This window comes from Pinus tabuliformis, chromosome 9 (assembly GCF_031772625.1).
Source record: "Pinus tabuliformis cultivar Carrire ecotype Pingquan chromosome 9, CPIR1, whole genome shotgun sequence".
Taxonomy (NCBI): domain Eukaryota; kingdom Viridiplantae; phylum Streptophyta; class Pinopsida; order Pinales; family Pinaceae; genus Pinus; species Pinus tabuliformis.
The window spans coordinates 1,747,819,581-1,747,845,270 of record NC_142307.1 but is presented as its reverse complement, the minus strand read 5'-3'; the positions used below and the strand labels follow the sequence as shown (position 1 = coordinate 1,747,845,270).

At 37.2% G+C, this 25,690-nt stretch overlaps 1 protein-coding gene across 1 annotated transcript; it reads right to left on the bottom strand.

Annotated features, from left to right (window-relative positions):
- Positions 1-3,527: 3,527 nt before the first annotated feature.
- LOC149155700 (xyloglucan endotransglucosylase protein 7-like) lies at positions 3,528-4,931 on the bottom strand. Its single transcript, XM_089445121.1, has 4 exons — positions 4,745-4,931; positions 4,524-4,624; positions 4,016-4,209; positions 3,528-3,933 (listed from the first exon to the last, which is right to left on the bottom strand). The coding sequence occupies exons 1-4, from the start codon at positions 4,929-4,931 to the stop codon at positions 3,528-3,530; spliced, it is 888 nt and encodes a 295-aa protein (XP_089301247.1).
- Between the last annotated feature and the right edge of the window lie 20,759 nt (positions 4,932-25,690).

Genomic DNA, 25,690 nt, shown 5'->3' with positions numbered 1-25,690 from the left:
GTGGAGGACATGTTGATTGTTTGGCATGATAAGAATAAAATCAATAGGTAGAAGAAAGATTTGGGTAGCAAATTTGCAATAAAGGATTTGGGACCAACACCACAAATATTGGGCATGTAGATTATGCGTGAAGGGAGAAACAAAAGGTTGTGGATGTCACAAGAAAAATATATCAAGAAGGTGCTTGATAGGTTTAATATGAAGGATTCCAAGCGAGTTGGTACACCCCTTGCAGCCCACTTCAAGTTGAGTACTGAATTATGTCCTAGTAGTGACAAAGAGAAAGAAGAGATGAGTAGAATTCCTTATGCTTCAGCACTTGTGAGCTTAATATATGCCATGGTATGCACATGACCATACATTGCATATTCAATGGGAGTAGTGAGCACGTTCCTTACCAATCCAGGCAAACAACATTGGCAAGAAGTAAAATGGATTTTAAGGTATCTCAAGGGTACTAGTCCTTATTGTTTATGTTTTGGTCATGATGAGACTGTGATTGAAGGATTTATAGATGCAAATATGGTTGGAGATATGGATACCAAAAAGTCCACTACAGATTATTTGTTTACATTTGCAGGTGCAACAGTATCTTGGGTGTCAAAGCTACAAAGAATACTAGCCCTCTCTACAACAGAAGCAGAGTACATAGCTGCAACAAAAGCTTGTAAAGAGATGTTGTGGATGCAATGATTCCTAAGAGAGATAGGAGTAACACAGGACAAGTATGTGTTATATTGTGATAGTCAGAGTGCCATTCACTTGGCTAAAAGTCCAACATTTCATTCAAAAACCAAGCACATTGACTTAAGGTACCATTGGATCTGGCATGTGTTGGAGGAAGAACAATTATCCTTGGAAAAGATCCATACAGATAGGAACCCTACTGATATGCTCAGTAAGATTCTACCACAAAATAAACATGAGTTATGTAGAGGCATGGTACGACTCGGTGTGACTTGATGACTCTTATTTGGCTTCAAATGGGAGAATGTTAAGTGTGAAGCCAAATTCACGGAGGATTCTATGTTAGATCTTTCTACATCTCCAAGATTTTAGATCCTTTTACACCGCCATTAGTTTCTAGAATCACATGCAACATTCTAAATCTTCCTACACCGCGAGTGGTTTCTAGACCATTCGAGATCTCCATCTGAATGACACTTCTTCTGCCTCTATAAATTTGTAATTTCTTTGGCCAAGGAAAGCAAGCCAAGGCCCAAGCATGTTATGTAATGCAAAGAAATTTCTATTCTCCAGTGATTGTTTTATCTATTCCGCTGTTTCTAACTAAGTAATCTTCTTGTTTCTCTATTTGTTTGTCTCTGTGAATTATTCACTGCTATTGCCATCTAAGTCTCTTAGTATAAATCCGGTGTGCATTATGTATGCTCTCGTCTAACATCTATCACACACAAAAAACTATTCAATAAATTGGAAGGGCTCATTTGAGATTTCATTTCCTCGGCGTTAGACGAGACAAAAGATGCGTCATTCCACATGACGTTTCCTCCTGATCTTTAATTCCACTACATCCATTAGTGTACCACTACATCTAGCTTTTTTGTTACCTGCAATTCATTCATGGTTTCAATGGCAGTTTGAACATTTAAAAAGAAATATTAAAATGGAAATCACTGATCAGGAATGTAATGGAGAGGGAATAGGGTTCTACGCAACCTTGGTATTGTCCTCATCGGACACTATGAATTCGTTTCTAGGACTGTCACTGAACCATTGTTCTGGCTACGGGGAAAACAATCTATATTCAACTGTTTCGATTAAACCACGGAGCCATCGCTCTAAAACTATTAACCTCTACCACCAAGGCTAAAACTAATATTAATTTTTGAAAGGCTTCTTTCTGAGCTATGATTGATTACCATATTTAATATTTTAAATTTATCTGTTATTGTTAATGGTGTATATTGACTGCAACAATTAAATATGCTATTTTTAGCCACAAATATTTGAAAAATTTCAGCCATTTATCATTAATACTAAAATAAGTTTCACCGGGTTATCGCCTAATTCTAAATCTTGGTGACCTAAATGGATTTACATAAAATTTCTATTGTTTGTGTAAACCTTTTAATCCAAAATCTAATATAAAACATTTAATATTTGATTTAAAATACCTAGCAAGCAGTACTCGGATAAGCATTTGTTAGCCGAGATTAGTGTGTGGGCTATCTAGGTTGACCAAGAACATCGCTAAAATTCGAAGCATTAAGTTTCCTGCCGATCTCCAATCCCACTACATCGCTTGGTCAGCCCCTACATCTAGCCTTTTCGTTACATGCAATTCATTCATTGTCTCGATAGTGAATTATAGATTGAAAAAAAAAACATGAAACTAAAAATTACCGATCATGATGCAATTCATTCATTGTTTCAATACTGAATTGGCCCCTACATCTAGCCTTTTCGTTACCTGCAATTCATTCATTGTTTCAATAGTGAATTAAAGATTGGAATAAAAACATGAAACTAAAAATTACCGATCATGAATGTAATCAAAGTGAGCGTTCTCTAACAAATTCGAATAGCCTATGGTTTCGTTTCCAACAGTGATGTGTTTAAGAAGGTGAAGGGGCATAAGTTTCATCCTATTCAATGCATTTTTTATATGTTTTTTTTTCTTAAGTCATTTCTCCTTAATTATGATAAGTGCTTCTCACTAAATAGGTCCATTAAAGTAAATTAAATTTTTAAATATTTTTTTAAGAAGTTATTTTAAATATTTGATTTAGTGTGATTTAAATAGCTAAGGAAGTTAGTGTTGTCAATTCTATCTATTGATGTAGTGGCTATGACGATGAGAATATACTGACAATGTAATGTAATGGTCATTTTGAAAATATATTAACATCTCTACATTTAAATTATTTTATCAAATTTTTTAATTAATAAAATGATTAAAGTTCGTAATTCCAATAAAGAGCCCAACAAGATATTTATACATAAGCAAACTAACAACTTTAAGAAATTTCATTAACTAAAATAAACATGATACGTCTAAACCATTGACTCAACAAAAATATGGATAAGATGTGGCGTTTGAATAGTGCCCACATGTTCCATGAAAGGATTCAGATATCTCTTAAAAAACAGACTCAACGGCATCATTTATTACTTACGAACATGTATGACGTATCTTGACATACAATGAACATGTATGACGTTTGTTGACGTACAATGAATCCTGTGGGGTTCCAAAATGTTCACATTCTTAGATCAGGAACTCTAAGAGAATAATTTTCATTTAGCTTCTAGCGATAGCAAGTGAGAAAAAAACAAAAAAAAAAATTAGTCCCCCACATATAGGGGCTGCTTATTGGAATTAAAAGCGATGAACTAATAAAGAATCCAACAACAATCGTGTGGAGGCCATGGGAATTATTTTATGGTTGTGTGGAGCATTCAGGTGGAAGCTGATAATTGAATTTGGGGCTGCTTATTAGAATTAAAAGCGATGAACTAATAAAGAATCCAACAACAATCTTGTGGCGGCCATGGGAATTATTTTATGGTTGTCTAGAGCATTCAGGTGGAAGTTGATAATTGAATCTGGCCGGATCTTTGCAGTAATCGTAAACTACAAAATTATTGCGAACCCATTGTAATTGTCCTTGTTGGGCATACGTCAAGCTCTCATAGGCTGGCTGATTCCACCAGTTACTCGGAGTAGTAGCCCAACACTGGGAGGAATTGCCACTGCCTGTCCATTCGCATACGTCTGCTGTGAAATTTCTGTACGAAGCCACAAATGGTGCGTAAGACCAATCGATTTTCACCCGCCCGCCCTGAGTTGCCCAATTATCTCCGTCCCATATGCTGGAGTACACTCTCATCGCCTGCCAGTTAGCGTAAGGCACACCTATGTCTTCACTGTTCCCAAATACTCTCATAGGCAGCCCATCTACAAAAATCCTGAAACGAAGATACCAGGTGAGATGGACTCATCACAATAGAAAAACAGATTAAACCATGTTCAGAGAAGGAGGTAGCTTACACAATTTGCTGGGGGTTCCAGAGAATTGAGTAATTGTGGAAATCTGCTGTGGGATCGAACCATAAATAGAATTCTTGCTCCCTATTACCTGAACCCTTTGTATATATGTTTGTATGCAGAATGTATGGCTGACCAGAAACATTTCCTAGAAATTCAATATCAATTTCGTCGTGCCTGTCGCCTGTCGAAGATAACTGCAGCGTATTTCAATATTTTTGATTGGTTAGGAGACCATCTTTAATTTCAGCCTACCCTTTTATCGTTTTGCGGATTCTTGAAATGTTTTGGAATGTGATGTGAAGTGACTTTTATCGGATTTCAAAATATTTCACTACTTTCTATAATTATTCTCCATTATATTCCAAAATATTTCCAAAATAAATATTATTCTTGATCTCTCCATCATTTATCTCAATTAAATTCCAAATATTCTCAAAAATTGCAACAAATTAAATTCAACATAAATATTTGAATATTATTCACCATAAATTACACAAATTTATCTCACATAGAATGTTGTAACCGTTCCAGCAGAATTTCCGGGCACCAGCTTCATAAACATATCGACGCTTCCAAACAAAAATTGCGCTTTGGATTGAAAAGCCGAGCCTAATTAAACAATAACCAAAAAACATCTAATGTTATTATGTGCTTGATAGTATATTATCACAGAAACATTGAAAAGTAAAAAGGTAACGATACAGTTATATATCAATAGCATTAGAATACCAGAAGCATTATTGACAGACAGCTGCAATTGCTGGCCGTTGTCGAATATGTTGACATTGTTATAGCCCCATGTCACATCTATATCACTGTAAAAGTTTGCATGAACTGTGGGATATGTAACAGTACTGCATATTATAATAATAATAAAAATAAGATGGACATAACCTGATGGATTAAGAGCGTCCATAGATGATATATTATTTGATAGGTTTCGAGGATGCAACGGGTGCAGACAAGTCTAATTGACTGCCTACTTGATTTGGGTTTGGAAGAGAATGAATAGGGATTGAAGAAATTGTTTGCAGATTGATCATATGTGGACAATTATATAGGAAGCGTATAAGGGTAATTCTATGGCAGGGTCTTGAAATCATGAGCACATTGAAATATACATTGAAAATTATAATGCAGGCAGGGATGATGGGCTGTCACGCGGTTTAGTGACAGTGGTGGTGGCGCACGAACAGAACCCTCCACTTATATATGTATATAGATGAGAAAAGATTATATATATTTATATTGAGTGAGATAGCCGGTGAGCGCTCGTGTTTGACCACGTATAGATTTCGACATGGCCACCACTCCTTAATGTGCCGGCCAACGCTAGCACGTTGGGCACAAAGGAAGCTTGGGCAGAGCTTTCAAGAGAAAGTCGATATTTTTTTAATATTTACATAATTTCTTAATTATTTCCTTTTAATTAAATTTATAAATGTTTGGTTAGGCACTCTTGTATCTCAAATTTTAATTTTAATATTTTAAAAACGAATACGGAAATTTAGAATTTTCAAGTAAATTTATTCATTTTATTAAACAATCACTTTGATTAAACACTTTGACGGGAAATTGTTAAATTAAAATTTTACAAACTACGGAATATTCCGACATGGTTCAATCGAATTTATTAATGATATTATTATTTTCTATTACGGATAAAAAATCTAATATGGGTGAAATCGTTATATTTAGATTAGGTTATCAATCCGAAATAAATAAATTATACAGAAGTATATGCACTCTTTGGCCAATTTCTCGGTAATGTGTGCGGAATATTAATATTAATATTAATATTATATATATATATATATATATATATATATATATATATATTTATTTATTAGTAGTGTGAATATTAGTATTTTATTAGGAGGTTTATTCTAACGGAGACGTGTAATTTATAAGGGAAACGTGTAATTCTACCATGTAGATTTTGACAGTTAAGAATACGATGATATATGATGTTATGACGTTATTGACTTTTTGGACATTTTCTTTTTTCCAAAACGAAAAAGCTTCAACATATTATATGAGAAATACAAGAGTCCAAAAATATATGGATACATCCGATATTGTTCTAAAATAGTTCAATACGCTACATATTGCCTAATATGCTTCTATAATCAGTAAGGATGACAAAACAGATTATCTATGTAGCTAAATAACTATCTATGTTCTGTAAACAATACAGAAAAACATGATTTAAGTTGAAAAGCATCAGCTGATGAGACAAAAATATCAAATCTGAGAACTAAAAGTCCGGCAATGCAAAATCTTGGATCTGGAATGTAGTTCCCTCCGAAAATATCTCGAGAAACCAAAGTCCAGGAGTGGAGATGAGGCCCAATTTAGAAAGTGTATCAGCTGTAGAATTTTTGACCCTGCTGATGTGCTCAATAGTACTATCAACCATGCGGTCCCAGTAATAGTTGATCCTATCTCTCCAACCGGTCAGGTGCGGCGCCAAAATGTGATTTCTCCTATTTACCGAATCAACCAAAATTTTCGAATCTCCAAAGATAGCAACCTGTTGAATGTCAAGGAAGATACAAAATTTTAAAAGTCCAGTGAGTGCTATGGCTTCAGCCATATTATTGGAGCCATGACCGCCGTGCCAGAATGATGAAAAATGCGTAGAATCATTTATCTTGATGTAGAAACCACAACCACATTGACCCTTCTGTGCGGCCCCATCGAAGAAAGCAGACGGCTGAGAAGACTGTTCTGATGAAGGCTGAGTGGGAAATTTTATCTTATGCTTGATTATCTTCTGAGGTAGAGATTCTAAGTATACAGAGATCGAATCCATGGTTTGTGCATATGAAAATCTTGAGTTATTGAAAATGCAGTGGTTGCGCCATTTCCAAATAAACCACATGGAGAGAATGCAAATTCTACGCCATTGAATATTCTGCTCGCTGCACCTTAATATCCACTCATGGATCGAGTCCTGCACACCAAGTATAAAACCAAATACTCTTTCTAATTCCTGCCATATCTGATATGTCTTTTTACATTTTAGAAATATATGAAAATTTGAATCCTCGTCCGATCTGCATAAAGAACAGACATTAGGTCCATGCCATCCCCGTTTCATTAAATTCTCCCAGGTTAGGTTTCTGTTGTGAAATGCAAGCCAAGCGAATAGTATCATCTTCGATGGGCAACCATCCTTCCAGAAGATCTGAGGGAATATAGAGGAACCAAGGGATTGTTGCCCAATCAACTGATGATAAATCCCTTTAACTGATACATCATCCGCCTCATTCGGAACGTTCCAAGACAGGAAATCCGATTCCCTAGATCTGAAAATACCGCCATTCTGAAGCTTCGACTTGATGCTATTCCAAAGCTGCGCGATCACATGAGGCATATTCAAATCATCAGCGTCTTTCCACCGCGGGATGGGGCCTAGCCATTCAGCAATCAAACTATCCCAGTAAAAGAAACCTCTTCTGTGAAAATAAAAAAGTAAGGGATCAGGGATATCAACTTCTTCAGCTCCACATTTGAAGCGGTCTATGCCAATAAGGATTTTATTCCCCGATTGTAGATGCCAGATTAAATTCTTCAAGCAGTGTGATTCAATCCTCCGGAAACTAAGCCATATGGGGGATCCATATGATGCGCCGATAGAACCTTTCCGGTACCAGTAATGGAGGCTCTTCTTTCCTAAATACTTCGATCGAACCATGTGACTCCACGGCCCCTCACCCTGAATGGCTCTCCAAAAAGACTTGCACAGAAGAGCTCTTCCAAATATTCTCAAATTGGATAAACCCCAACCCCCCATATTCTTAGGAAGAGAAATACTAGAGAGCTTAATGAGATGAAATTTACTCCTATCAGCATGACCCACCCATATGAAATTAGCAGAAAGCCTATTCATGTTGTTAATGATACTCATTGGAAAGAGGTATAGGTGCACCCAGTAAACGGAGAGTTGATTCAAAACGGATTGTACTAATATAATTCTCCCTACCAAGGAAAGGCATCTAAACTCCCAAGCAGAGATTCTCCTGTAGAATCTGTCCACAATCCAGTTCCAATCGGATCTCGAGTAGCCATTTGCTTTTATCCGGAATCCCAGATACTTTATACCACTGCTGATATGTTGAGCTTTCATACCAAATAGCTCAGATAACCAAAGAACATCTTCCTGTTTTAGATCAGAATGGTATATTATAGATTTCTCCAGGTTAACTTGAAGACCCGTAGCCCTTTGAAAGTTTTCCATAATATTATAGAAACGCATCCAAGTGATCCTGCAAAACATGCCGAATAATATGATATCGTCAACAAAAAGATTATGAGTCAATGAAATGTTCCTGCATATTTTGAGAGGCTGCCATGCTTGTTCGATCACAGCCTTTTGGATATGTAAGCTGAGAGAATCCATCGCCAGTATAAATAATAGCGGGGAGAGAGAGCATCCTTGACGCAGACCCCTCTCCGCACTGAAAAAAGGGGTTGGAATGCTGTTTATGATAATTGCGTATTCCACAGGATCGACACATGCCATGATCCAGTTGATCATGTTGGACCTCAATCCAATTCTTGCTAGTAAACACCTGATGTATCCCCAATCTATACAGTCATACGCCTTCCTGAGGTCTACTTTGATTAAAACCGCCTCTCTTTTCTTTGAGTGGATGGAGAATAACGCCTCTTGTGTACCAGCGACAACATCATGGATGTATCTCCCTTTTAGAAATCCATACTGTTCTTTTGATAATGATTCAGATAAAACTCCTTTCAATCTCTCCGCAATGATCTTAGATACAATTTTGAAGGAAATATTACATAATGATATCGGCCGATAGTCCTGAAAAGTCTGTGCATCCCGCTTTTTGGGTATGAGAGCGATGTATGTGGAGCATAATTGTTTGCTGATATTCCCCTTTATCCTGATATCTTCCACCATCTTTAACAGATCATCCTTTATAAAATCATAGAAATGTATAAGAAATTCTATTGACCAGCCGTCTGGTCCAGGGCTTTTGTCCCAACTGAAAGATTTCATGGTAGCCATTAATTCCTCCTCTGTAACAGGCTGGTATATCTGATCGTTTTTATCATTATCAAACATCATTGGGTAAACTTCTATACCCCACAATATATCCTGAAAACTTCGATTTTCCATTCTTTGATATTGCTTTTTGAAATGTGCCACCGCTTCCTTTGATATATCTTGCTGAGAGTATAAATAGCCTCCATTACCGTCACTAATTTTCCATATTGAATTTTTGACCCTTCTAGCATTGGCGAATCTATGGAAAAACTTCGAGTTTCGATCGCCTTCTTTCATCCATATTGCCCTGCTTTTCAGGCGCCAGAAAATTTCTTCATTCTTCAGGATTTGCAATTTCTTTTTTTGGAGACTCTTGATGTGTTGTCTTTTTTCAAATGATAAAGAATCATAATCCGTAGAATCTGCAACATTATCAAGTTCCTTTTGGATTTCTCGAAGCTCTTTTTTATTAGATTGTCTTTTCTGAAACTGCCATTCTTTTACAATTCTCCTGATTTTGTTCATCTTGTTCATGAAGTTCATCTGTTGTGAAGCAGATCCGCTTGCTGCTAACTCCCTCCACGCTTTTACAATAGTGTCATTAAAATCAGGCTCCTCTAGACATTGTCTATTGAATTTAAAGGGGATTCCTTTCCTGATTCCCATAGATCTCCATCCAAGAACTATCAACCGATGGTCCGATATGAAGCAATTTTCAACAGTAGAAAATGGCATGCCGAGGACATCTATCAGGCTGGAATGTAATAGAAATCTATCGATTCTCTTAGCAATGAAAGCCTCTTCAATCCTTCCATTTTCCCAAGTGGGCAGAATTTTGGGCGGAAGTATGTCAATGAAATTTTTCATAAGAAATTCATTCCTAATCTTGGCAGCATTTGGATCCAGCTTCTTACTTTTGCCCCATATTTCATCCATGTTGAATGTAATATTAAGGTCACCTGCAATCAATAATGAATCAATATCAAAAACTTCCGATGCAAAGAGACCATCCCAAAATGCCGATCTGTTCCTGTAAGGAGCATATATGTTCAGAATGTTTATAGGACATATAAAACCTCTAATCTGAGCTGTAATTAGAATGCCAGCAATGCAACTGTATGCCTTTGCACATATCCATTGAGGGTCCCACAAAACCGCTAGACCACCAGATAAACCTACGGCATCAACAACAGAGATGTGCCATTGAGGAAGCATCTTCCTGAAGTAGGATACAGTGACAGATACAGTATGCATAGTTTCTTGGATCAAAATGATTTTAGGACTCTTAGACAAAAATAGGTTTTTTAAGGCCAAGAACTTCAGGTCTGCTCCCAGGCCTCTAATATTAACAGATAATATGAAATTCATTTGGAAGGTAGATCGGCCTTTCCAGCTCTAAGCAGCCTGTCAACAAAGATATCAGTAATGGGAATATCCACCAGCGATAGATTCCTAATACAACAATCAGATACAGCACCCCTCCCCCTGAAGTGCGTACTGTCGCTGTTGTTCTTCCTTCTCACAGTGATATTCCTAGCAGATGTAGGGCTGATCATAGGGGATTTAGGAGACTCAGGTTTATGGACAGTGAGAGGCAAAAGAGCAAGAGATTTCTTGGACAACAGGTAGTCTAAATCGCTACCAATAGAATTGATAGGCGATTGAATCGGGGAGTTAGCAGGAGTGGGAGATATCTAAGATTCAATACCATTATCCCCAGGAGCAGAAACTTTATCAAGGGGCGATAGAGGATTCCGATGGGGTCGATGATCCGATTCAATTGTAGGAAGAGGAATAGGTGGCAGATTCGGGACATTTTGATCCCCGAATGGTTCCTTCGGATGATTCGGTGGAAGGGGAATCTCAAACTCAGAGGCAGTTTCCAATTCTGGCATAGACGGAGATATCCGGAATAATGGATCAGGTTCAATCGACCGAGTGGGAGAAAGCTGATGATCAGCATTCAGAGCATCTGAACTTAGGGGTCGGGGAGAGAGATTAGGAGAAACAGATTTATCTGAATCCATAAATGGACCCTTTATGCTATGTGGAAATTCTGAAAACTTAGTGAGGCCATGATGCTTTCGACCATAAGATCGACGTCTCGGGCATTGCTTAATTAGGTGCCCCGTATGATGACACGCAGCGCACCTAAAAGGCACACCCCAGAAATCCAATCTCTGTCTGATGGACAATTATCTCCAGCTGATGTCGATATGCTCCGGAAACCCTCCCCTGTATGATCTATCAATCAAAATCCAAGCAATACGCTTGTCTTTCTCCCCCCGACACCAGGGGTCTACATAAACACATCTTCCAACTGCGTTACCAATCTCAGTTAATGTCTCAATCGACCAGAATTCCAGTGGCAGACCAGGTAGCTTCAACCAAATAAGATTATTTGAAGGAGTGTTTCTAAGGGGATTAAATCCCAGGTACCACCTGTGTAGTGAAAGAAAGCTACGGCCATACACCCATTGATGGTTTAGAATGGATTCCAAATCCCCTGCATTAAGAAAATGAAAACAAAACCATTCTTTCAGTAACTTAGCAATTATCGGGATATACCCAATGATGGGTTTCCACTGAACTTCAAGCCAGTCTCGCATCTGTTTGTCGTTCATCTCCGGGAAATGCCACCGGCCAATCAAGGCTTTATCATGGAGACTATCAATACGTTCAGTCAACTGAATACTGTCAATTCTAATAGCACCTGGAGGTTGAGAAGTTTTTGCTGGTTTATGACATTTGCGGGAGCGATCCCCAGAAGAAACTATGCCTTGATGATAATTATCCACCAATGAAGCAGGTGGAGGGTTCGAAGGATGTACCAGCATTTCATCCAAGGTGGAGGGCCACTCAGTAGACAATCTGGCTTTGTGATGGAGAGATTCTGCCTGTATGGCCGCGTGGACCATAGCCTCCGTGGCAGATGAATCAGATATAAATTCCATCATAAATAAAGATCAGAGACATGACCCCAAATAAACCAGAGAATGACTAAAGAAGGATCTGGACGTACACCGCTATCAGCTATGGAATGTGCTGGACAGAGCAAAGGACTGGAGAGAGATGGATCAATCTAAAAAATCTACAGATGGTACAATCATAGTACACCTCGGGATGAGCAGTGCACTATCTCGATGAGGAAAGTCATGTAAAAAAACAAGCCAGCCACCCATAAAATTAAATGTGAAAGATATCTTCAAGATTAAGATAGATTATGAAGAAAGATCTTCAAATCTATCGACGGCTTTTATGACCTAACCGCATTTATATCCGTCCTACAATGGCTTGATAGTAATTAAGGCAATCAATACTGCCAGTCACAAGGTGGTAAAATTTTAAAATCTTACCGAAAAAACAAAAAAAAATACCAGAGATCTGAAACCTGATACAAGTTGCAGATAAAAATGGCAAATTCCAGAGACAGATACCACTGGACATGTTAGACAATGGCCACAGATGAAAAAAACTCATGAGATTTCATCCTAGCATGAAAAACAGCAATAGATGCACATCTCACATACGCACCACCAAGGACCCAGTTTTCACCGAAAATCTGAACACGGTTTAGATATAAAACAATAGCTCTGGAAACTAAAAGATTTGACCCATGACCATAAAATAATGGCGTATTCATACATGAAATTACTCCATATACCACAAAATAATAAAATGCTACCCTCTATAATAGGAGTTGTTAAGATAACTATCAATATGGGAAGAAACATATAACTATGGAAGTCCCTGGAATTCAAATACCCAGATAACAATAATTCCCCATATCAGAAGCCCGAAAAATAGTATATAAATGCTGGGAGATTTCAGATAAACATACCTGGTAGTGCTGACAGGCCAAGATGGGGTGTCTTTAGATGATGAGAGAAGCCGGAAAATGTCCACCAACTGAAGGATTTGCGATATGCAGCAGTTGGGCTCGGCGGAGAGAAATTGTTTGGTTAGGATCTACTGTCGGATGGTAGAAAATAGCAAAACTGAAGCTAATATATGGTCATGGGACGTCACAGGAGGATGATATATGGAGTGAAAAGTAGAATAACAGTTGAGACAGAAGCAAAGTATATGGAAAATAGCTGCATGCAGGATGTAATGTGAGATCACCAGGTGTCAATATGCATGTAAATGTCAAACGCACCTACGAGTGGTCGTTCTTACCACTTATCGCTCCTCGGATAGGATGAAAATTGCGGATTGGAAGGAAACATCAGAAACACCCCATTCAGTCGTCGAGCACCAGCCAGAGCATTGTTCTCCATTATCAATTCAGAGCAAATGCCTTTGCTCTTATCATTCAGATGAATTCTGGTTCACTCCACCTACTTTTTGGACATTTTCATAGTTTACTCATCTTCGAGTACTAGGCACTGAAAGCTAAAATGATGAATCAATCAGTGTTGGATCAAGTATAAATGGAGAAAAGAAATGAGAAAATGAATATGTCCGATTAATGAGATAAAATAAACGGTGAATGTTAATGAATTATTTTTTATTAATGATTATTAAGTTAAGAAACGATTGAGAGAATAATTTGAATAAATCAAATTAAAATAAAAAATTGATAAATCAAAATTAGTAATAGTAAATATGGTTAGTATTAATGTAGAATTAACCTATTAGATTATTAAAATAATGTTAAAAGATAGCTAAAGTATTATTGATTTTTTTTGTTATTAATAAAAGTAAATATGGATAAGAATAGAATTAAGATTAGAATTAAATATTTCTATTAAATTAAATTAGTATAAAATTAAAATAGTAGATCATAGAACTAGCACAATCACATTTATTAATGTGGTTGATATACACGGATAGCCTTATATTTACCACATTAATAATTATTTGGTGGATAATGTAAAAGTGTCTATTAAAAACTAAATATTTGTAATTGTTAATAATAATAATAATAATAATAATATACATTTCAATGTGACAGCCAAGCCAGACACCAAACTGGCATATGAGACCCCCTTGTTTGTGGGACAAGGGACCCACCTCCGCGCAACGATTTGATTGCTAAGTCTACAAAGGCATACATACTCTACCCCCCTCTCGTTTTGTACTTGTGACCTCTTAGGAAGGAACACATGTTGGAAATAATACTGAGAGGGGGGCTGAATCAGTGTTATCAAGTCAAATATTCTCTTTTTCAAATCCAGATAATATACACTACTTCAGTTAATTAAACCCTCGTATATACGAAACTATGTAGAAGGAAACCCGAGTATACAATGCAAACTTATAATTTACTTTATCTTTCAGATGTTGATTGTTAATTTGTGTATCAGAATTAAATAACCAGTAACCAAAAACAGTAAAACAGAGCAGAAGACAATCGCACACAAGAACACAAGATATAAGGTGGAAACCAAATGTGGGTGAAAACCACCTGCTGCAATTCGTCTCTATCTTCTTTTAATTAGAAACATCTTTTTACAATGTACTGGTGCAGTCCTTTACCAGTTCGCAGGCTACAACCTGCAGAGAGCTACAACCCTCTCTCGTTCTCCATCTTCTCCTCGAAGGGAGCTGCAACCCCCTTAGCTTTTGCACTAGCTAAGATACTAGTATGTAGGTGCTGGCCTACAGAAGGCTACAACCTTCTCTTTCTTCCAAGGACCACGTTTCATAAATTTTCAGACTGGATCCATGAACATCAATCAAGAATTTATGCTTCAATCAATCACCTTTTCACCAATCAAAACTGAATAAAAAATAAACACTTCTTTGACAGATGTACCAAAAACATAGTAACTGTAACCATACACTAATTCTGAACGCAGAACACTGTAGAAATAAACAGAAGCACCTAGAATATAAATCAAGAGATGTACGCTACTTCACTGTTCAGAAACCGGCGTGTATACGCTTCTGTGTCAAACCAACCTGCGTATATGCTTCTTTTTCTCACCAAAAAAGCATGTATACGCGCCTTTGCTTCACTGAACCTGCATACAGATCTATAAAGAATAATTCACTCTTCCAAATATTCAGACAGTAATTAACCCATATTTATAGATCAAACTTTTGACGAGATACCATGGTCCAAAACCATAGGTTCAAATACCAAGGACTAATTACCACGGACCAAAAGTAAATTCTCCAACATATACGTGCTTTTACTTGCGTGAAAGTGCATGTATACGCATAACTGCCTTTGTAACGTATAACTCGCGTGTATACGTGATTTCGTCTAGGTGGACCTGCATATATGTCTTTTTCTTCATTATGAGAGCCTATACTAAAATCCTGTCACCAAAGAGAGTTGCCATCAAGGACAACACCTGTGCCATAGCTCCAATCCTGTGCCATAATGCCAACAATCTCCCCCTTTGGACTTGATGGCAACCCCAAGGTCCTCAAAGTCATTCTCCCCCTTTGTCATCAAGGGCAAAGGGTTGTGCTCCCCCTGAGTACATGCTGAAATTTCTACCCTGTTGTGTTGACCATGCTCCCCCTGACTGTAGGCAAGATCTGCAAAAAGATGTTCTTCAAGAAGAACCATGACTTATACATCATAAAAGACCTTCCTATCACCAAAAGACTCAATACATACATCCATCACCCAACCAAGTGGGGATCATCCACCCAACCAAGTGGGGATACATCAGAGATTTACATATGACATCCAAGTACATTAGATCTTGATCCCAAGCATAGTGGGGAAACCAAAATATGCCGTTACATGACCTTGACACCTTAAAAAAGATACATGACATAGAGACGAAATAACTAGAGCAAGACTTATCAAAGTCACCAATAACTGATATAAGCAACATTTGTCAATCACCATTCAGATCATCAACCAAGATTTCCTTCTGGTCTCCCTCTGCCTTTGTTCCACCTGAAACCAACAATAGCTGTGAACTAGAACCAAAAGCTTCTAAGATAATGCCAACAATGCATTATTAGAATATTATCTGCTCCCCCTAAACCTGTGTCAGATGGTCTCTGCCAGATCCATGTCAGAATATCTTCAACCAGAGCCTGTCCCTACTGATATCCATCAAACCTCCATATACGCGACTGTCTCTTCACAAACTGGTGTATGTACGCGGATCCTCATCTGACAACTCGCGTACACCCATTTTTCTCTGAAACAGACAAGATTTAACAGCAAGATGATGCATCAACTACTGCCAGCTTCTATCTGAGGTATTCAAAATTTTCCCTGGGCAGTGGTTTAGTGAGAATATCAGCAACTTGTTCCTTAGAAGGAACATACTCCAATTTGACCTTTTTTTCCAACACTTTTTCCCGGAGAAAGTGATACTTGATCGGTATGTGCTTGGTCTTTGAATGCATGACTAGGTTCTTTGAAATGCTGATTGCACTTGTATTATCACATAAGATGGAGATAGGTGGTGTACAAGTGATTTGAAAATCCTGCAAGGTCTGCATCATCCAGAGGAGTTGAGTGGAGCAAGATGTAGCAGCCACATATTCTGCTTCAGCTATAGATAAAGCAATCAAACTCTGTTTCTTGTTGAACCAAGATACTAATCTGGAACCTATAAAGAATGCACCACCACTTGTGCTCTTCCTGTCATCCACACTTCCGACCCAATCTGCAGCTGTATAAGCATGAAGAGTGAGATCTGTATCTCTAGGATACCATAAGCCATAGTTTTGACTTCCCTAAAGATACTTGAAAATTCTCTTCACTACCTAAAGATGGGTTTCCTTAGGATTTGCCTGAAATATTCCAACTATTCTTACTACATGCATGATGTCTGGTCGGGTACCTGTCAAATAAAGTAGACTTCCAATCATGGATCTATAGGTTGGTTGATGCACTGCTGCTGATTCATCATTTGTACTAAGGCTGCATCCTATAACCATAGGGGTATATACTGGTTTTGAATCTTCCGTGCCATCTTCAAATTTTTCTTGAGGTACTTGGTTTGAGACAAAATGATACCGCCTTCATTTTGTTGGATTTGTAGACAAAGAAAATATTTTAGCTCTCCAAGTAATGACATTTCAAATTCTTTCTGCATCACCAAGGCAAAGTCTTGACACATAGTTTCTTCTTTGCTGCCAAAGATAATATCATCTACATACACAACAAGTATTAGCAATTTGTCATTTTCAATTTTTATATAAAGATTGCTATCTGCTAATCCCTTTGAAAAGCCTTGTTGATGAAGATATTTGTCCAAACGATAGTACCAAGCCCTTGGAGCCTGTTTAAGACCATAAAGAGCCTTTTTTAGTCTGCATACAAGATTTGGATCATTCCTAAGAATGAAACCATCTGGTTTCTCAATGTACACCTGTTCTTCTAAGTCTCCATTCAGAAAGGCTGATTTCACGTCCATTTGAAATACTTTGAACTTTTGAAAGCTTGAGAGAGCAAGAAACATTCAGATGGCCTTAAGTCTAGCAATGGGAGCAAAAGTTTCTTCAAAGTCTATTCCTTCTTGTTGAGCATACCCTTTACAAACAAGTCTGGCCTTGTTTCTAATCACTTCCCCATTTTCATTCATTTTGTTTTTAAAGATCCATTTTGTCCCTATGACATTCTTATCTTTTGGTCTAGGAACCAGCTCCCAAGTGTTATTCGTTTCGATCTGCTCAAGTTCTTCATCCATTGACTTGACCCAGCATTCATCTTTGCATGCCTCTTTTACATTTTGTGGTTCAGTGGAGGAGAAAAATGCCAAATAGCTTGAGGCTTCTGCAATTGCTCTTCTTGTTTGTATACCTGCCTTTTTCTGCCCCAAAATTTGAGATTCTGGATGATTCTTCTGAACGTACGTGGATGGAGTCTTCTCTTCTATCCTTATCTGTTCCTCTGGTGCCTCTTGAGGTTCTTCTTTATCATCAGTCTGATTTGAAGGATGGTCTTCATCCTCTTCAATATTTTCATAGTTTACTTGCCTAGGAATGTTTCCTTCTTCATCAACCACAACATCAACGATGTCAACTATTCTTCCAAGTCTTTTGTTGTAACACTTATATGCTTTGCTGTGAGGAGAATAACCAAGGAGAATGCCTTCATCTGCTCTATGTTCAAACTTGCCAAGATGTTCATCATTATTCTTAATATAGCATTTGCTTCCAAAGATTTTGAAATGTTTTACCAAAGGAGTCTCACCATACCAGAACTCATGAGGAGTTTGAGTGCTGTTTACCTGGACATTTGTTTTGTTGAGAATAACAACCGCAGCAAATGTAGCTTCACCCCAAAAGGTTGCGGGAGTTCCAAACTCATCAAGCATAGCACGAGCCATTTGTTGAACCGTTCTATTCATCCTTTCCACTACTCCATTTTGCTAAGGAGTCCTAGCTGTAGAGAATTACCTTCTTATTCCATGTTCTTCACAAAAATAAAAAAATTCATTTGAGGCAAACTCCCTACCTCTATGAGACCTGAGGCACTTAATTTTGTGATCTGATTCGTTTTCAACCAAGGCTTTGAAAGATTTGAATTTTTCGAAGGCTTCGTCTTTGTGCTTCATAAGTCCTATCCAAACCATCCCGGAGAAGTCATCAATGAATAATATAAAGTATTCTTCTCCCCGAGGTGACCTTTTCCTAGATGGACCACATACATCTATATGGAATAGTTCAAGAGGCCTGCTAGCTGATCCTTCCTTCTCAAGGAAGTTAGTTTTGGTTTGCTTACCAAACTGACATGATTTGCATATTGAATTGTCTGGAATTCTGATGTCTGGAAGACCACGAACTGCCTGGTATTTGCATGCTTTCCTTATCTGTGAAAAGCTTAGATGCCCCAACCTCCGATGCCATAACCAGTGTTCATCATTCTTGCTCAAATAGCATTGTTGTTGTCCTTCTTCAAATATGTATATCTTATTTGGAGTTCTTATGCCTTTGATCACTGTTTCTCCTGTATCAAGATCACGAACACTACATCCGTTTGATCGAAATATTACCTCAGTTCCTTGATCGCACATCTGACTGACACTCAGTAGATTATGCTTCAAGCCATCAACATACAAAACATTTCCAGCCTTGACTTTTTCTTTCAACTAAACAGTGCCTTTTCCTTTTATGACTGCAGGGGTATCATTTCCAAAAGAAACTTTCTTTCCTTTTTCTAAAGCACTATATGATTGAAGTTTTTCTTTATCACATGTCACATGCTTCGAACATCCACAATCGATGTACCATTGATTTTCCTGTCCTTCTGCATATAAAGCTATCCCACATCTTTCTGGTTGTGGTTCCTTCATTTTCCATGTTCTGGCATTTGAGGTTTGTTCCTTCTGAGTTGTCTTCCGAAACCTGCTCCTGCATTCAGAATTTTCATGACCGAAGTTATTACAGATAGAACATTCAATTTCACTTTCAACGGCGGAAAAGTTGTTATAGGTCCTTTTCGTGATTCCAGTCATACTTCTTTGTTTTTGAGCTTCTCTAGTCATGATTGTCTTATAGGCAACACATTGAGCTGCTTTGTGACCAAAGTTATGGCAAGAGAAACATTGGCCATTGAAGAAACTCATGCGATTATCAAATCTATCAACCAACTGATTATAGTTTCTACTGACATCCATTCTTGAGGCAAATTGGGAAGATTTTACCTGTGGCTAGTTGTGGCTTCTATTTGTCCTTAAGGTAGATTGCCCCTGATTTTCTTGATAGTCTTTGTTCATTCTTGAGGTATACTGTCCCTGATTTACCTGATGAGTTCTATTAGGCCTTTGCTCGCTCCTCCTTGCTACATCAAGATAACTTTTGGAGGTGGATGCTTGAGATGCTTCTCCATTATATCCCAGACCTGTCTTGATTAGTGGAGAATGCTGCACATTGATAATCTCATCCAGAGTTTCAAATCCTTTAACAAATCTAAGATTAAGAACTTTTGTTTTCTCAATCTCTTTTCTAAGACCAACAATTCCACATTCCAATTTTTCATGATGTTTTTCCCTTTCAGCCAGTTGACATTGTAGAGAATCAATAATCACCTTTTTCTCTTCTAAATTTTTTTTGAGATTAGAGATCTCTTCATAAAGACCTTCTTCATCTATAGCATCCACGTAATCATCATCTTCAAAAGCCACTAAAAGTTTATAATTATTACCTCGTTCATCTTCGTCACTATTTGAAAGTCCATCACTATCTTCATGAGTGTAATAGCCTTTCTTATTTGGATTCTGTTTCTTGTTACATCTAACAGGTTCCTTCCCCTTGTCAATATTATCCTTATGAGGACATTTGGCAGCATAGTGACCAACTCTTCCAAAAGCAAAGCATTTGAAAAGTAACTTACCTCGGAATCGTCCAACACCCCGTTGAAGGTTTTTGACAAAATTTGATTCTTCTTCTTCTTCTGACACGTGTCGTGACTCATAGTAATCTCCTTTTCCTGAAGCCTTGAAGGCAGCTTCTCTCCTGTCTGATGGTCCTCCTTTCCTCATTTCATAAGCAGTTAGAATTCCGCGCAGCTGTGACATGGTAAGGTTTCGTAGATTCTCTTTTTCTTCTATTGCAAAAACTTTAGATTCAAACCTAGGGGACAAAGATCTCAGAACCTTTTCAACCACAATAGCCTCTTTTATTTCTTCACCCAAATTTTTCATACAATTAACAATATCATCTACACGAAGGAAATAGTTAGCCACACTTTCATCGTTGTGCATTCTGAGATTTTCATACTGAATTCTGAGGGTTTGAAGTTTTGCTCGTTTTACCTGATCATCTCCTTCATAGCTCAGAACAATCTTGTCCCATATTTCTTTTGTTGATTTATACTACATAACCTTCACCAATTCTGATTAAGATAGACATCCTAATAGAGTATTGACAGCCTTTACATTTGTTTCATATTTCTTCTTCTCAGCCGGATCTGTAAGAGTTGCTAATGGAAAAATGTACCCTGTATCTATGATATCCCAAACTTCTGTACCCAGAGATTGAAGATAGGCAGTAACTCTTACCTTCAAATATACGAAGTTTGTCTCATCAAAAATTGGTGGCCTGATAGATATTTCTCTCTCGTAGTTGCTCATGATGATGGATCTTCCTTCAAGCGATCAATCTTCTTCAGAAGAACCTACACTGATTCCAATTGTTGGAAATAATACTGAGAGGGGGGCTGAATCAGTATTATCAAGTCAAATATTCCCTTTTTCAAATCCAGATAATATACGCTACTTCAGTTAATTAAACCCGCGTATATATGCAACTATGTAGAAGGAAACCCGTGTATACAATGCAAACTTATAATTTACTTTATCTTTCAAATGTTGATTGTTAATCTGTGTATCAGAATTAAATAACCAGTAACCAAAAATAGTAAAACAGAGCAGAAGACAATCACACACAAGAACACAAGATATAAGGTGGAAACCCAATGTGGGTGAAAACCACCTGTTGCAATTCGTCTATATCTTCTTCTAATTAGAAACATATTTTTACAACGTACTGGTGCAGTCCTTTACCAGTACGCAGGCTGCAACCTGCAGAGAGCTACAACCCTCTCTCGTTCTCCAGCTTCTTCTAGAAGGGAGCTACAACCCCCTTAGCTTTTTCACTAGCCAAGATACTAGTACGTAGGTGCTGGCCTACAGAAGGCTACAACCTTCTCTTTCTTCCAGGGACCACGTTCCATAAATTTTCAGACTGGATCCATGAACATCAATCAAGAATTTATGCTTCAATCAATCACCTTTTTACCAATCAAAACTGAATAAAAAATAAACATTTCTCTGACAGCTGTACCCAGAACACAGTAACTGTAACATTACACTAATTCTGAACCCAGAACACTGTAGCAATAAACAGAAGCAGCTAGAATATAAATCAAGAGATGTACACTACTTAACTGTTCAGAAACTTGCGTGTACACGCTTCTGTGTCAAAGCCAACCTGCGTATACGCTTCTTTTTCTAACCAAAACAATGTGTATATGCGCCTTCGCTTCACTGAACCTGCGTATAGATCTATAAAGGATAATTCACTCTTTCAAATACTCAGATAGTAATTAACCCAGATTTATAGATCAAACCTGCGCCACATATAGCAGATCAAAATCATACAAAGATACTATCATTCGAGCCTTAAGATTATGAGCCATCAATGGAACTTATCCTTATTTGTCCGCTAAGGTTCCTCCTTCATTTAGATCCAGATGTGCACCATAGCCCCAATCACCAATATTTCAGATCTAGCACTTATTAGATATTGAATTAATTCAGATGATCCTTTGCCAAATGATCTCCTTCCTCTTTTATAGTCTTAGGCCTTTCACAATACCACGGTTCAAAACCATAATAAACAATACCAAGGGCCCAATACTTGGGATCAACACTTCTGATGAGATACCATGGTCCAAAACCATAGGTTCAAATATCAAGGACTAATTACCATAGACCAAAAGTAAATTCTCTAACATATACACGCTTTTACTTGTGTGAAAGTGCATGTATACGCATACGCGCCTTTGTAATGTATAACCCGTGTGTATATGCGACTTCGTCTAGGTGGACCTGCGTATACGTCTTTTTCTTCATTCCGAGAGCCTGTACTGAGATCCTGTCACTAAAGAGAGTTGCCATCGGGGACAAAACCTGTGCCATAGCTCCAATCTTGTGCCATAATGCCAACAACACATGCTCTTAACCATTAGGCCCACTCAAACTGTTAATAATGATATAAAGAATAATATGGTTATTATATTAATATTATACTATATATTAATATAATGATACGTTTTCATATAATAGTATATTAATAGTTATATTACAAACTACAACATAATTAACACCATCCTAGATCAAATCTCTCGAGGTGCAAACCTATTTTTTGAGTGCAAAACTTGAGGAAAGGTTTTCACCTCAAGAGATTTGATTGCTCTCGGTGCTTGATAGATCTGGTGTTAAGATGGATCTAGGCTCGTTTCTTTCATGTGAATTTGATCAACATCTAATTATTTTTATCATTGTAAATATGCTAAATATGTCTAAGATTAATTTGGTCAATTTAATTTAAAATTTTCTTAGTTACCTTAGTTTTTTGAGATGAGAGAGACTCTTAGTAACTTGAATGATGAAAAATGATGAAATACAAATTTTGAGTGCAAAGTGTCAATGTAACAATTTTCATATATAGAAAATGTGAATACTAAGAATTTAGTCAATTACAAACAATCTTCATTGCAATCAATCTGAAAGTATTTTCTTCTAGTGTTCCTATTGTCACACCTATTAGTTTTTCGATTTTCTATGAAAAGAGTAGTTGGAATCATAGACCATTCAAATATTTAACTCAAGCTACTGTAGTAAACAACATACCTTGTCTTTGTTTCTCTCCAATATTAATAGTAGTTTTCTTGAAATTCAATCATTGTGACTTACAGAGTGTTAAACCCCAAATAATTTTCAATGGTAGTTATTTTCTATTACCGTGTTTAAATGCAAAGTAATTAACAATGTTGAATGATGGAAAATGGGAATAATAAGAATGTACCCAATTATAAATAGTTTATAGTTTCAAGAAGCAAACATTTGGGGTAAACAAACATTTTATTTAGGATGAGAATAGGATGAAAATTCAAGTATTGTATTTATGGTTGAATATTTTTTATGTGCTTACACTGAGAGAGAGTGTGTATGTTTTGGGGGTGAGAAGGAGAGACAAGGGGAGATAGAGATATAGATGGGGGGGAGGGGGCAGAGAGGGAGGAAGAGACAGGAAAAGACATGGAGGGAGAAAGAGATGTAGATATGGAGAGAAATGTTAGAGAGAGAGAGAAGGGGAAGAGAGAGGGTGAGGGGAAAGGGAGGGAGGGAGAGAGATAGAATGATAGATAGATATGGAGAGTGAGTGTGTAGGTTTAAGGTCTGAGATAGAGAGATAAAAAAGGAGATACAATGGGATATAGAGATATAGATGGAGGAGCTAGGGATGTGCTTACAATGAAATCAATGCACACTATTAATCTAATTACTTTGAAATTAATGTACATCACACATCTTGTTTCATCAAATCAGAAATCAAAATCTACACCAAAATCAATGCATCTATTGCAAGGTATTAAATATGATTAGAAATCGACATCTAAACTGAAATCAATGCATCTAGTGAAAGGGATCAGATAGGATTAGAAATCAATATCTACACTAAAACCAATGCACCCTGTCCAAGCAATAAAATAGGAGTAGAAATCAACATCGACACTGAAATCAATGCATATAGTGTAAGGTATTATATAGAATTATAAATAAACATCTAAACTGAAATCAATGCATACAGTGCATGTGATCAAATAGGATTAGAAATCAACAACCACATTGAAAATCTTAAATACTCATGACTTTCTAGATCTAACTTCTATGTATGTATTTTCCTCTATGAGACTCTTTTCCCCCTCCACCTTCCATTATGTGTCTACCTCCCTCCCCCTCTCCTTCTGTCTCTTCCCCTCCCTCTCACCCATCTCATTCTATTTGCCTCTCCCTAACTTTGTCTATCTTTCTCTTCTTTCCTCTCTCCAACTGCTATATATGTTTATACCTCCCTCCATATCTCCTTATTTTTATCTCTATCTCAACCACCTAAACATGTGTCATGCTCTTTCTCTCTCTCCCCATATCTATATGTCCCTCTTCCTTTCCCTCTATATCACTTCTCTCTCTCTCCCCCCCGCCATTGACTCTCCATCTCTCGCTTGTCACTCCCTCTCCACCTTTCTCTCTCTATGTCTTTCTTTCCCTTCTGACTCTATCTCTCTCTCCTCTCTCTTTTTCCTTCCTCTCTCTCCCCTTCTCTCTAAACTTCCTCCGTCTCTCCACCCATCATACACAAACTCTCTCTACACCCTCCAACTCTATCACTATCTCCCTCCCTCTCTCCTTCTCTCTCTCCTCCTCTCTCCCCCCTCCATATCTATGTAGTCATGTCTCTCTCTTCCCCTTCTTTCCCTATCTTTATCCTCTCCTTCTCTCTCTTCCCTCATCTCCTCTCTCTCTCATTCCATATTCATCTAAGCCTTGTCACTCCCTATCCTTCCCCCTCCAAATCCATCCCTCTGCCTCCCTCCCTCCCCCTCCTCTCTATCTTCCTTTCTCTCTCTCAATATCTCTCTTTCTTAAATATGATCCTATTGTATTGTATTTAAGAGATTATCTAAATCAATAAAAAACATAATTGGTTGTAAAATATTAAACCTCTATTTTGGATCAATCATGTTAAAGAAAATACAATAATACAATAATTAAATTAATCACACACTATCTTTCCTCTATCATTCTTAATCACTTTTCTTTTTTATCACTTGGTTAAGATGCATCTATCCTAGTTCTTTATAATATTATTTATATTATATAAATTTCACATATGTATATATTAAAGTATTCTCTTTTTTTAATTTATTAAAACCTCCATTTAATCTCTATGAAAATATTGCTAGTAGTCGTGAGGATGGAGGGCTTAGATATACCTCAAGAGTAATTATAATCTCTTCGCTCTTAGTTTTAATTAAAAAATGTTATAAAATTAAATTAAATTAAAATAATTTTATTTTGAAATAAGTTATTGATTTTAGTTAATACTATCCATGGTAAATATTCATGATTAAAAAACTTTTATATAATATAATAAACTCTTTATGAAATATACTAACTCTTAAATCTATTTTCAACCGCTTAAATTAATGTAGTTGGAGT